Source organism: Vanacampus margaritifer, chromosome 14 (genome assembly GCF_051991255.1).
Source record: "Vanacampus margaritifer isolate UIUO_Vmar chromosome 14, RoL_Vmar_1.0, whole genome shotgun sequence".
NCBI classification, from domain to species: domain Eukaryota; kingdom Metazoa; phylum Chordata; class Actinopteri; order Syngnathiformes; family Syngnathidae; genus Vanacampus; species Vanacampus margaritifer.
In genome coordinates this window covers 16,489,626-16,501,715 of record NC_135445.1, presented here as the reverse complement: position 1 = coordinate 16,501,715, position 12,090 = coordinate 16,489,626, and the positions used below count along the sequence as shown (strand labels likewise).

The 12,090-nt window shown below is 38.3% G+C and overlaps 2 protein-coding genes across 2 annotated transcripts; one reads left to right on the top strand and one right to left on the bottom strand.

The window, feature by feature from the left end:
* Window positions 1-969: 969 nt before the first annotated feature.
* Window positions 970-2,286, bottom strand: tmem203 (transmembrane protein 203). Its single transcript, XM_077586114.1, has one exon. It carries the CDS (start codon window positions 2,284-2,286, stop codon window positions 1,870-1,872), a length of 417 nt encoding a protein of 138 aa, XP_077442240.1. The 3' UTR covers window positions 970-1,869.
* A 66-nt stretch (window positions 2,287-2,352) lies between these two features.
* alad (aminolevulinate dehydratase) lies at window positions 2,353-11,364 on the top strand. Its single transcript, XM_077586113.1, has 13 exons — window positions 2,353-2,495; window positions 3,123-3,251; window positions 3,931-4,062; window positions 4,210-4,260; window positions 5,154-5,250; window positions 5,563-5,698; window positions 6,397-6,480; window positions 6,776-6,864; window positions 7,101-7,156; window positions 7,228-7,315; window positions 9,113-9,199; window positions 9,704-9,833; window positions 10,242-11,364. Exons 3-13 carry the CDS (start codon window positions 3,944-3,946, stop codon window positions 10,298-10,300), a joined length of 996 nt encoding a protein of 331 aa, XP_077442239.1. The 5' UTR covers window positions 2,353-2,495; window positions 3,123-3,251; window positions 3,931-3,943; the 3' UTR covers window positions 10,301-11,364.
* The last annotated feature ends 726 nt before the right edge of the window (window positions 11,365-12,090 follow it).

Genomic DNA, 12,090 nt, shown 5'->3' with positions numbered 1-12,090 from the left:
GATTGGCTGCTTGGTCCTGCAGACACACCCAATTCGTCACTGTGGCGCAAACCACTCCCATTTCTATTGTTGACTGGGCCAATAAAACCTGTCAATCAAACGATGTGGCGTTCATGTACACCTGACCTCTTCCTGTGAGAAAACATTAAACGTGTTCTTAATCTGTACTGCAGATTGTTGATCATGTTTAATAAACCAAGAGACAAAAAGACCAGAGTGCATAAATATGGTACAATTGTAGCTGCATAAACATATCGTTATCGTTGTTTATGCGCTAGGGCACTAATATTCCTCTCTCAAGTAGACGTAAACAGTAAAGGCCATTGATTTAATAAAATGGCTCACGAATCAATTAAAATAATCCAGCGCTGGGTGGAGGTACGTCTTCATTCAGTACTTGTCACCGATGCCACCTGTCGATAATCCGGTTGAAGAAAACACGTGATCTGAGAAGGGGATTGGTTTGTATGAATCAGCACCGTGAGGACGGCACACAAGAGATTACTGTACCTCATCAAACTTTCATCACCAAGCCTTTTGTGGCATAATGAGCGCAATGACAAAAGAGCCAAGCACGCGAAGAGCGCACCTTTTTCAATTACCTTCAAAGGGAAATCCCAGTCACAAATCATTACATCTGGTGCTTGTGCTTTTTATTAGTCATATATTGTCTAGTCGCTTGTTTTTAAATTTATTTATGGATATAAACATAAAACAGTGTCAGAAACCTATTTCAAAGTGACCTAATATCAGTGTTAATATTCCATTACAAATTCACTGTTCTTTCATTTGAACATGAATACTATGCTGACCACTTTACATCTTTTATGGGAAGTCAAAACATGGATTTGGCACGAGTAAACACAAGAACCTTTTTCCACCAGCAAGCCAGGAGCGCCTCCCTGTGGCAAAAAAAAAACCTGACTCCATTCGGCCTAGTTACTTCCTGTATTTTCTCATACAAGAAAATAGATTAAATATTGGTTTATTTACATCTTATATACAGATAAAGTTGCAGTAATAATAAAACAACATAAATATATTGTCAAGTTCTTTCCCAATTCGACATATACACAGAACATACATTTTCACTCAAGAGATGACCTTCAAATAAGGCTTTAAATACATGCACAACACACAGCATAAGATAAAACTGAATGCAGGGGGTATGTGAACAAAACAAAACGCAGACAGTTTCAGATACAGCTGCTTCAACATTGTTGTCATTCGTGTGAACACCTTTATGGGCAACAGGCAAACAAAAAATAAAACTTCTCAAAGTCTCATGTCAACTTCTTTGACAAAAACATTTCTGGTGCAACTGCACATGCCATCTTCCTGATTCCACTGTATCTCACTAATATATTATGTGCAAAGCCTATTGTCTATCACTGATTGCACAATGAAGAGGCACTATTATGTTCCACATCCTCAATAACTCCCAAATTGATGAAAATCCAACCTGTTGTTATATCCTGTTCCCTTACTTCTTTTCAGCTCAAAGAGCAAATCAAATGTTTAGCATTGAATATTGTAATTATGCTTGATTTGCTGGCAGGGACACTTCTGATCAAACACAAAGACAGATATTTCTCCATAATACAGCAGACATTTTGCAGTACTGTACATGAAATAATCACACACAGTGAAAGTTTTTTTTCTCATTTTGGTTCAATTAACACAGACACAAATAAAAAATGATGGGTGCAAGCCATAGAACAAGGGGCTATGATGCATGTACTGTATGTTCACGAAAAAAAAGAGATGCCAAAGAGGCAAACTGAAGCACACAACCTTGTTAGGCTTTAAATCTCTTAACAGCAGATGAAAAACGCTCCTTGCAGTGTTAAAGAACATCCAACCACCTCCTCAGTTGACTCGGCATGCTCGTATCATCAGCAGCTGCAGAAGGATGAACAGTGGCGAGACGATAAGGCCGAACAAAAGGTCCCTGGCTTGTTCCTGCTCCGCCAGCTTCTGGCACAGCAGCACCTCACACACCAGCTTCAGGCTGAGCACCGTAAACACCCAGAGCAGTCGCAACACTGCCAGGCGCTTCTCATTCTCCTGGTAAAGCCGGATGGATACTATGGCCGTGAAGTAGGTACTGAGACCGTCAGCGGCGAACAGGGGAACAAACACCAGCCACCAGCTTAACATGGGGGTGAACATGTCGACTCGTAGGGCAACCAGCACGCTGAAGACCAGCAACGCGAGTAAGTGGAGAAAAAGTTCGAAGGTGGCGAAGCCGAGCCACTGGACAAGTTCACGCAAAGAGAACAGCATGGTGGAGGAATCTTGATGTTCAGTCAGAGGTGGACTGATGGAGAACAGCTGGAGCCCTGAGTAGATGTCACCCACGAGGAGTTAAGACTTGCCAAATGTGTCTGGTCAGGCGAGTGGATGAGACACTTCACTTTTGGCTACATCTTTGAATCCAACCTGATGCAAGAAATACTCTCAGTTTCTGGATATCAGGAAACACGCCTAGTGGGGTAAAAAAATAAATAAAAATCAACATACTTTAAAAAGAGAGGACAGGGCCTTTCACTATTTCCACCAAGTAAAGCAACATCGACTGACGCTACACAAATATTTTACAATCGGACTCTTATTTAATGAAGATGTCATTTTCCAAGTCAGCAAGATCAACTTATGTCGTATCGAAACATTAGCATCGAAGCCGATTGCTGAACATTGAAGCCTAACGTTGATAGTAGCTAGCTAACAACACATTGCCAGAGATGATATAGACACCAGAATGATACATATAACTTGTGGATTAAGATATTTGTAAACGTAGTTTTGTGACTCCACATTACTATACCTCAATAGAAGCCCAGTAATTTTATTCCATGTCGCGAAGTAGTAAAAGCGACAATCCACAATGCTAACAAGCCATTAGCATCGTCATTTTCATCTCACCGTTTCGGCAACATCGCGAGAATACGATTTAATAGTATGGTGGCCGAAAAGAAAACCTCACTCGTGGCGTCACATCAAGTAGCCCAATGTTGTGACGTCCAAACTTAATTCAAGACTAATAACGATACGGTACGTATCACAATGTAATTATTCGGATATCCATGGTTGTTTTTGTTTTGTTTTTTTGCTACGTCAAGTCGCTAGATGGCGGTAGTTGATGACTAGCGAAGTGTTGACTGTGAGTCGAATCTGAAGAAGAAACTCAACCAGTCACTTTGCTGAAGGAGTGTTTTACGCGTATGAGAGCTGTCTGTCTTCTCTTTCAGGTAAGTACAGTTTCAAATTAGCATACGCTTAACTTTTGCATTCTTATTACTTTTCTGTCGACGTCTTCTTTACATTGCAATATGTTAAAAAAAATTCTGGCCAAGGTGACTACTCTTTTGAGTTTTCCCGCTGTTCCTCAAACGCACCCGAAACTATGTATCAAAATGTCAAAAATCTATTAAAATGTTACAACGTAGTTAATTTATCGTGTTGTTTTTATACTTAGTGATGGTCTTGATAGCAATATATAAATAGTCTTTTTGTTAAGTCCATATGAATTGTTAAATTGTTAGTGTTGCATGTATGCGTGTACATCTACTTGTTCTCTTGTGTACAATTACTGTACAGCTAATATCTATGTTGGCAACAATTGTGCAATTCTGATGGCTGTAGTTGATGTGATGTCAATAATACATTAAACAAATGCCCTCATGTTACCCAGCATGTTTAAAAGTCACAAAATCAATTCAAAAATGATTATTTATTAATTCTAAAGTCTTATTAACTTGAGATATGTGTGAGCTGTTGTTTGGAGAAGCAGCATCACGCATGCTTGGTCAATTTAACGCTGACTGAACCGTGATGAAGGACAATGGTGTGCATGAGGTGACTCTACTCATGGGCCATTCACAATATGTCTCCTGCTTATTAACGTCCCTCTTTTTGTATATTTGTCAGTCTCAGGGTCAAGATGCAGACGCCAGCTCAGTCCATCATTCATAGTGGCTACTTCCACCCTACACTCAGATACTGGCAGACCTGTGCCACAGATATAAGAGCAGAAAACCTAATCTATCCAATTTTCATCACGTAAGTGGCAACATTTTTCCCTCAACTAAATTGAAGGCAAATTTAAGTGTGGAAGTTGGGAATTTTTGTATGTTACAACTCGATGAATGCATAATGCGGGACAGTATTTATTTTTGTGTTACTTCATGTTCTTTGCCACTCTTCTAGAGACAATGCTGATGCTGTGGAGCCTATTGGTAGCCTACCTGGACAAGCCAGGTAAAAATAAATAAATCCAAACACAGATAGTATTTATTTCCTGACTTAAATGCATTTCGCATCCATGCACATAATAGGGGGGGGGAACATCTGTGCAAAAACGGCAACTGATATGAAGGGTGTTGTCCTTAGATAAAAAAAAAAGACTTAAGTCAGGGTGGATCGAGCACTAAATACTGTTTCTGGACACAGATAAGATGAGCATGTGCTATACTCAAACTGGTGATATTGCTGTTGAGAAACTTGATGATAAACTCCAGAACAGTGTAATTTTTCAAATTGTTAATTTGGATTGTTTTGATATTTGCACTGCAGCCTTTAGTCATTTTTTATCAAAGCATATAGTTTCACTGACCCATTGGTTTAATTGGTTTGCCTAGGTAAGAATGCAGTAATTGCACTCACAATATGGATGGGGCATAATAATAATACATTAAACCGATTAATTGACTGTTAAAACTTGGTTATCTGGAATTGATTGTTGACTTGCACTCACAATATGGATGGGGCATAATAATAATAAATTAAACCGATTCATTGACTGTTAAGAACTTGGTTATCTGGAATTGATTGTTGACTAACTGTTTTGAAACAATTGAGTCATGATGGAGTGCACTATAGTACTATGGTGCAACAAATCAGCACTGTTGATTCTCTCTCATCTAGTTTGTTGGAAATCTTTGCCTAAACATACTGGAAAATTAGAATAAGCATTATGTATTACTAGAGATAATTTAATATTATTTGCATACATTCAGCAAGTTAGAGGACTAAAGTTGTCAAATTCCTAGCCTGGTCCTACCCTTTTTATTAATTAAATAAGTACTTGAAGGAATGTAATCAATCATGTTCCATGTTTAATGTTTATGCTTCTCATGTATTCCCTTTCATAGATATGGGGTGAACAAACTGGAGGGAATGTTGCAGCCACTTGTAGAGAATGGCTTAAAATGTGTGCTGATCTTTGGGGTGCCCGCAAATATAGCAAAGGTATGTATAGTGAATCTACAAGGAGAGCAAGGACATAAACCAAAAGTGCCACTGTATTTGGAAGTAATTAGCACTAATATATGGACTGAATCATTTTTTGTAACTCTTTTACTTGTGCCCATTGACCAAAAATAATTCAAACTTTTTAAAGACTTAAGTGTTTATGCAGGGGATTCATATATAGTGTAACATGTAAAATATATGTTGCATGTCATTTTTTGGGTGAGATGGAAGTTGCAGTATAAAGCAAAATTCCTGCTCATTAAGTTAAGTCAGAATGTATTTCAGACACGCTGATCTTTTGTGCCTTAGGATGACATAGGGTCAGGGGCAGACACAGACGACACACCAGCCGTGATGGCCGTGAAGAAGATTCGATCCTTGTTCCCTGACTTGCTGGTGGCATGTGACGTCTGCTTGTGTCCGTACACCATACACGGACACTGTGGTAAGTGCCTGTTTATATGATAGACCTTCTTCAGCAATATTTTGTGGAACAAAAATAACACGCAGAACATATACTTTGACAGAATTGTTTGTATCCATCTATTAAAGAAAGAAATACGCACAATGGTTTGTGAAATAACTACATTCGATGAGATGGGAATTTGCCAAAGCGCATACTGACAAGACACAGAGTTTATGGGAGAATGCACTTTGGAACCTGGAGCTTTTTGGCAGGCATCAGCACTGTGCAATACGCGGAAGGCTGTGTTTCACAATTCTGGGGCTTCTTTGCTGCATCCGGCACAGAGTGTCTTGAATCTGTGCAGTGTTCAATCAAATCTCAAGGCATGCTGGAGTAAAATATGTTATAGTAATGTGAAGAACTCTGATTAAGGGTTGCAGATATTGTTTTATTTCTTTAATTGTCTCAAAACATTGTGCAACAACAACAAAAACATTGTGAATTTGGCCATTCAACTCCTTTTTAGAGAACAGCAACTTATGCATGTAGCTCTCAACGGTTAGACATTTTAAGTTAATGCAGAAATTTCCCCCAATAGCCAAATATTCCTCACCTTCTTAGAAAAGTTACAGGACTGGGTTAACAAAATATATATTTGTATGTTGCTGGTTCAGGGGTACCTAATAAAGTGTCTAGTTGGCATATATAATTTATATGTATATTCATTTCTCTTCCAGGTATCTTGAATGAAGATGGCTCACTGAACAATGATGCTAGCTGTTTGAGACTGGCAGAAGTAGCACTGGCCTACGCCAAAGCCGGTAAACAGTTAAAAATTTTTTTAAAGCTTTTTAAAGAAAAAAATCATGTGTTTGGGTTGCACAAATTCATTTCAATTTTCCTAAATATCTTAGTAATGGGATTTTAGAATACTTCCTGAATATCATAAGGCCTCTGACTTGATTGAAACACATGGGAACACTGATAATTGAGCTAAAAAACAACATGTTGACCATGTTAACAAGAAAAAATGTACACAGATTGGGGCGCATAGTGAGAAATATTTTTTTTGTTTTTAATCAACATTAAAAGTCATTTTTTTGTGTTTTGCTGCAGGTTGTCACATAATTGCTCCCTCTGATATGATGGATGGCAGAGTCGGGGCCATAAAACAAGCGCTGCTTGCTAATGGTTTGGGAAACAAAGTAAGTTGGACAAGTAAAGGTCCCCTTGTGCTCAGATCAGCCTGTGGTTTCCAGCTAAAGGTGAAAATCAATGATAAAAGAGTATCACAAACAAAATCACAGTATACTGTTTGCTAGGATTGAGTACAGGACCTATTGATCCTCGCAAGATGCAATAAGTGTTCCTCTCAGGTTACATAAGTTTCAAAATTATTTCACAAAAATGCAAATGATTGACATTGTTTTTTTTTCTGTAGGTGTCAGTGCTAAGCTATAGCGCCAAGTTTGCCTCATGTTATTATGGACCTTTCAGGTAAGTAAAGGCACACAATCAAATCGGTTCACATTTAGGAAATAGTGAAACTTCCAGTGGTGTCTATGCAGAGATGCTGCACAGTCCAAGCCAGCATTTGGGGACAGGCGATGCTACCAACTCCCTCCTGGAGCGAGAGGGCTTGCCATCCGAGCTGTGGTAAATAACAGTTATTACACTACTCACAAAAAAAGTTAACACACAAAAAAGACATTTCATGAGTAACCCAAAAAAATTTACTATAACTTTTACGGGTGAACTTAATTTGACCTTCTCTAGACATTTGAGAGCACATGTCCCGCCGTTTAGTGTTTCAGTCATTTTTGGGCAACTTACTTTTCTCTAGCAAGGAGCTGAATAGGCAAATTGGTGGTGTTTGATCTATGACTTGAACAATAAATTCGAATTGGTGTTTAAACCGTCATCATCATTCAATTCACAACATTAACATCATGAGTAGTCGTGCTCCGATACTGTTTTTTGGCTCCCGATACCGATTTCGATACCCAGTTTTGCAGTATCGGCATGTACCAATAACTAAGTTTTCTTTTTCAACATGAAAAAGCTGCCCTGCTATTGGCTCTAGAGATGCAACGAAATGACATTTTCTGGTCGAAACCGAAAATGAGAAATGCTTGGCCGAAAACCGAAACGCCGAAAAAAATTCTGCCAAAAATTATAATATTATTATAAAATATTTAGGCCTATTTAGCACGGGCATTTTAACAAAGCACAATATACATTGAAATGCGTCCACACCACAGACATCAGAGACATGTTGGCGAATGTTACATTAAACACCAAACGCGGGGTCGCAACTGAGCATTTTCTGGCGGTGCAATTGCACTTTATAGTCAATGTACAGTACTTCGGGACACGGTGCGGCGCACTTAAAATCGGCACATTCACAAATTCACCAACGTTTAAAAATAAATACATTTCTTCGCACCAGCCAATCGGCTTTGGGAACGGACTGCAAAGTCACACACGGCGTCCTGTACAGATCTGTATGAGATAGTGTTTACTTGTTTAAAACTGTTGATAGCAATAGTGCTAACATTAGCTAAAGTATTTAGCACGACCACCAGAATGCAAGTGAAAAAGTAAAAACGCTCGAAGGGCTTTCATCAAAGAAAAAAAAGGAAGGCGCCGCAGGAGAAAGAGTGGCTCACCTGTAGTGCAGTACTCGGCAGCGCTCTCTTTTTCGACATAGTTTACCAAGCGACCCTCTCCTTCTCCGGTGTGCACATTGAAGCTGCTGGTACTCATAAAACGCCAGCGAGCAGCAAAACGGACAATCACTCCCGTGTTTGGTGTTTAATTCAAACAGACACTTGTTTGCAGCGGGTTTTTGTATGTGTTTTTTTGCTTGCGTCACCACAACATCCGAAAATGCATATTTTTGCCATATTCGATGCATCACTAATTGGTTCAGAGCATTCAGGGGCCAATAGGATATTTTGGCTTGACATGCAATGAACACGTCACACATCAGTGAATGTCGTGCACAAGCAAGACACAAGATGCTGCATCCAAAGTCCGATGTTAGCGTCAGAAATAATGATATCGGCATGTTACTTGTTAGTACACTGTTTTTATGCAGTATCGGAGCCTCCCCCGATACCGGTATCGGAACAACACTAATCATGAGATCAAAAGACCTAACAATTGATCAATAGTGCCTCACCGTTGCGAGACTTCAGAGTGAAATGGCCACTGGGTTTAGACTCTCAGAGAGAGAGAGTGAGAAAAAGCATAGAAGTGGATGTACTGGAAATTCAAAATAAAACACATTATGAATAGGAACAGGAAGTTGTGCTAAATTTCTTTTTAAATTATTGGACAATTGGACATGTGCATCCAAAAGTTTTGACTCGAAAGGCAATTCCTAGCTCCATGTGTGTACATTTTGCAGTTTGTAAGGTGAAGTTTGAGTAATCCTGTTCTGTGTCTTAGGAGCGAGATGTAAGAGAAGGAGCTGATATGCTAATGGTGAAACCAGGTCTGCCATATTTGGACATTGTGAGAGAAGTCAAGGACAAGGTCTGTTTTAATGATAAGCACTGAGCAGCATCACTGTTTTGCATCAGGGCTGGGCAAAATTCTGAATTCAATTCAATTCAATGGATGAATTTGACTTTGAATTGACTCCACCCAACAGGATGGTGAATACAATTTGAATAACAGTAATTCTTTGCAATTCGTTTTCATCACTTATCAGACGGAATGAGACTTTTAACATACATTTTTCCTTCCAATTGGAAATACTACAGAGACTAGCATTAAGTAAAAAAAATAAATTAAAAAAATCCTTAATGTAGGAAAGATTAGCAATTTATCTTTTTATAAATACATTGAAACAATGTTTTTATAGTTAGGTAAATGATAATTTATGCCCAGCCCTGTTTTACATATTGGCGAGCTTGTGAAAATGTATGCATTTGAATAAAAGAAAACATTTTCCTCAAACATTCAAAAATATTGTTGTACGTCACTCGCCAATGCATGGATGTAGTGAGTAATCATTTTTGTTCTGTCCCTATTCAGTTCCCCGCTCATCCCCTTGCTGTTTATAATGTGTCGGGGGAGTTTGCCATGATGTGGCATGGAGCGCAAGCTGGAGCGTTTGACTTGCGAGTTGCTGTGATGGAGGCCATGACCGCCTTCCGCAGGGCAGGTTAGCTCATGTTAAAGCCACAGTCATTATGTAACACGTTTCAGGCATTGAAGCAGTAAGCACTGAGCCAGAATGAATTAGGAGAAAAAGCGAATTGGTGATTCGATTGGCGATTGGTGTGCAATTTGTTATTTAAATAAGTCAGACAAAACCAAAACGTCATTTAAATAGAGAGACTGATGTGTTGTACAACAGTATTCATCATGCTGCTATACTCTTCTAAATCCAAATCCTCATCATCATCCAAAGACAGAAGTGAAGAATCCTGTGAGAAACTATTACTATGTGAACACAATTATTGGTATATGCTGGACTGATGTGTATCGGACATGAACATGTCGAGTGTGATAAAAGTTACTGTAATTACTGTCAGGCTTGTAACTAATGACTGTCATCCCTGTTTTTAAGGTGCTGACATTATCATCACCTACTACACCCCTCAGTTGCTCAACTGGTTGAAAGAGTGAAGAATGAAGATCTGCTTTTAAAGCTAATGACCAAAAACTTGAACATGTCAGTAACACGCTTTTGGCAAATTCATTACATTTGGGCTTTATTTAAGTCTATTGGGAAATTGGGCCTACTGTGTGTGATATTACAGATTTGTTATATATCTTTTTGTTATCCTAATATATAGCTAAATAGCTAAAATCTTCTCTTTCGGTTAAAATTTCAGGATGAACCATGCGTGCATTTTAACCTCTACAGGTAAACTTCATTTGACCTTATCTAAACCTTTGAATGCATATATCCAACTGTTCAATCTTTCAGTACTTTTTGCACAATCAGGAGGTGAATGGCAAGTTGTGCAAAAAGTACTGAAACATGGAACAGTTACACATGTGCATTCAAAAGTTGCGAGAATGTCAAATTAAGTTCGCCTGTTAAACTTATATTGCATTTTAGGTTCATCCTGAAACTTCCCTCGAAAGTAAATACCCCTAACTTTTTGTCATTAGCGCATGTGTGTTTCCAAAAGCTGCGAATGTAACAGTTCATCATAGCGTTTGTTACTGTTTTCTTAAGCACATGATGACGAGTGTCGACCCATGTTTGTGACCACAACCCCTTTGAACCCGATATTAAAGTGTTTATTCAGAAGTATTGCTTTAGTGCAACTAGCCATTAAAATTATTAGCATCGTTTTCTCATTTTTATTTTTTTATTATAAGTCAAACAATTTGTGGCAAGTGTGTTTTTGCGCATAAAACAAAGAATTAATTAATCTGGGTCTCATTTGCTTTTTATCGGCAAAAACTGTTTCTTGATTGGGTGGCTTTCAAAGGACCAAGATGTTCAGGTCATTTAGTAGCCCAAAACAGCATGCTGTGCCCAGTGGCTGCTTCTTTCAGCCGTGGTATCGAGATCTTTGATGAGCTTTCATTGGGCCTAAAAGTAATATAATAATAAAGTATAAGAATGCAAATGTACACTGTTCCAGTTAAATGAAGAGATGGCTTGTGTAAATGTGTCTAAATGTACTTGAGCAGAAAAATAAAAAGTGCAAATGAAAGTTTCATTGTCAACCATACACAGTATCTGTTTTGATAACTTGAAACAATGGGGACAAGCTAAATTAGCTAATAACGGCCCCCAAAAAATGCACCTGTGGTTTTGTCGGATTAGAAGTGAAATTTTTTCACACGACAAATCGTTGTTCGATTTGTTTGGGGGGGTATTAGCTCTGGTGTAATGCAGTCCACCAGTGTACCATACCACAATAATAAACTTGGTTAAATTGATACCTCTCTAAAAACTTAAAAATGGATCATTATTACGTTCAAAGACAGGAATTTGAGACTCACCTTGCACGGGAAATATGTTTGGCAGATGTAACTAATGAACTGCCAGTGAGTGTAGCTTCCCTGTTTCTGATTATGTGTTGATGTAAAGACTTGATTCACTGCTGCTGTTTGGCCTTGACTTGACCATTCTATTAAAAAACAACAAAACACAATTTGTTAGCTGTATAGCTTAGAGTGCAGGTGTTTGTCTGGCTGTATGTACACAGAACTAAATAATTCTTTCTATATTAAATTAAATAAATTATATTCTGTAATTAATTTCTTTCCTCAAAGAAGCTTCAAAATTGGTTATGAAAAGGTGAATAAAGTTTAAATGTCCTCATTCCTGTTCAAAAATGGAAGAATGTTAGCCTAGCATCTTACTAAAATACAAGTTTGTAATGCACTTGAACGGTCTCACCTTTTATTTTATAAAAGTGTAAAAACGCTGATTCCAATTAAATTGGAACATT

Excerpts from the sequence above, each read along its gene's own strand:
- tmem203 (XM_077586114.1), bottom strand. The coding sequence starts at position 2,286 with ATGCTGTTCTCTTTGCGTGAACTTGTCCAGTGGCTCGGCTTCGCCACC.
- alad (XM_077586113.1), top strand. The coding sequence starts at position 3,944 with ATGCAGACGCCAGCTCAGTCCATCATTCATAGTGGCTACTTCCACCCT. Across the intron at positions 9,200-9,703 it reads TGAGAGAAGTCAAGGACAAG|TTCCCCGCTCATCCCCTTGC; the intron begins GTCTGTTTTAAT and ends GTCCCTATTCAG. Across the intron at positions 9,834-10,241 it reads GACCGCCTTCCGCAGGGCAG|GTGCTGACATTATCATCACC; the intron begins GTTAGCTCATGT and ends CCTGTTTTTAAG.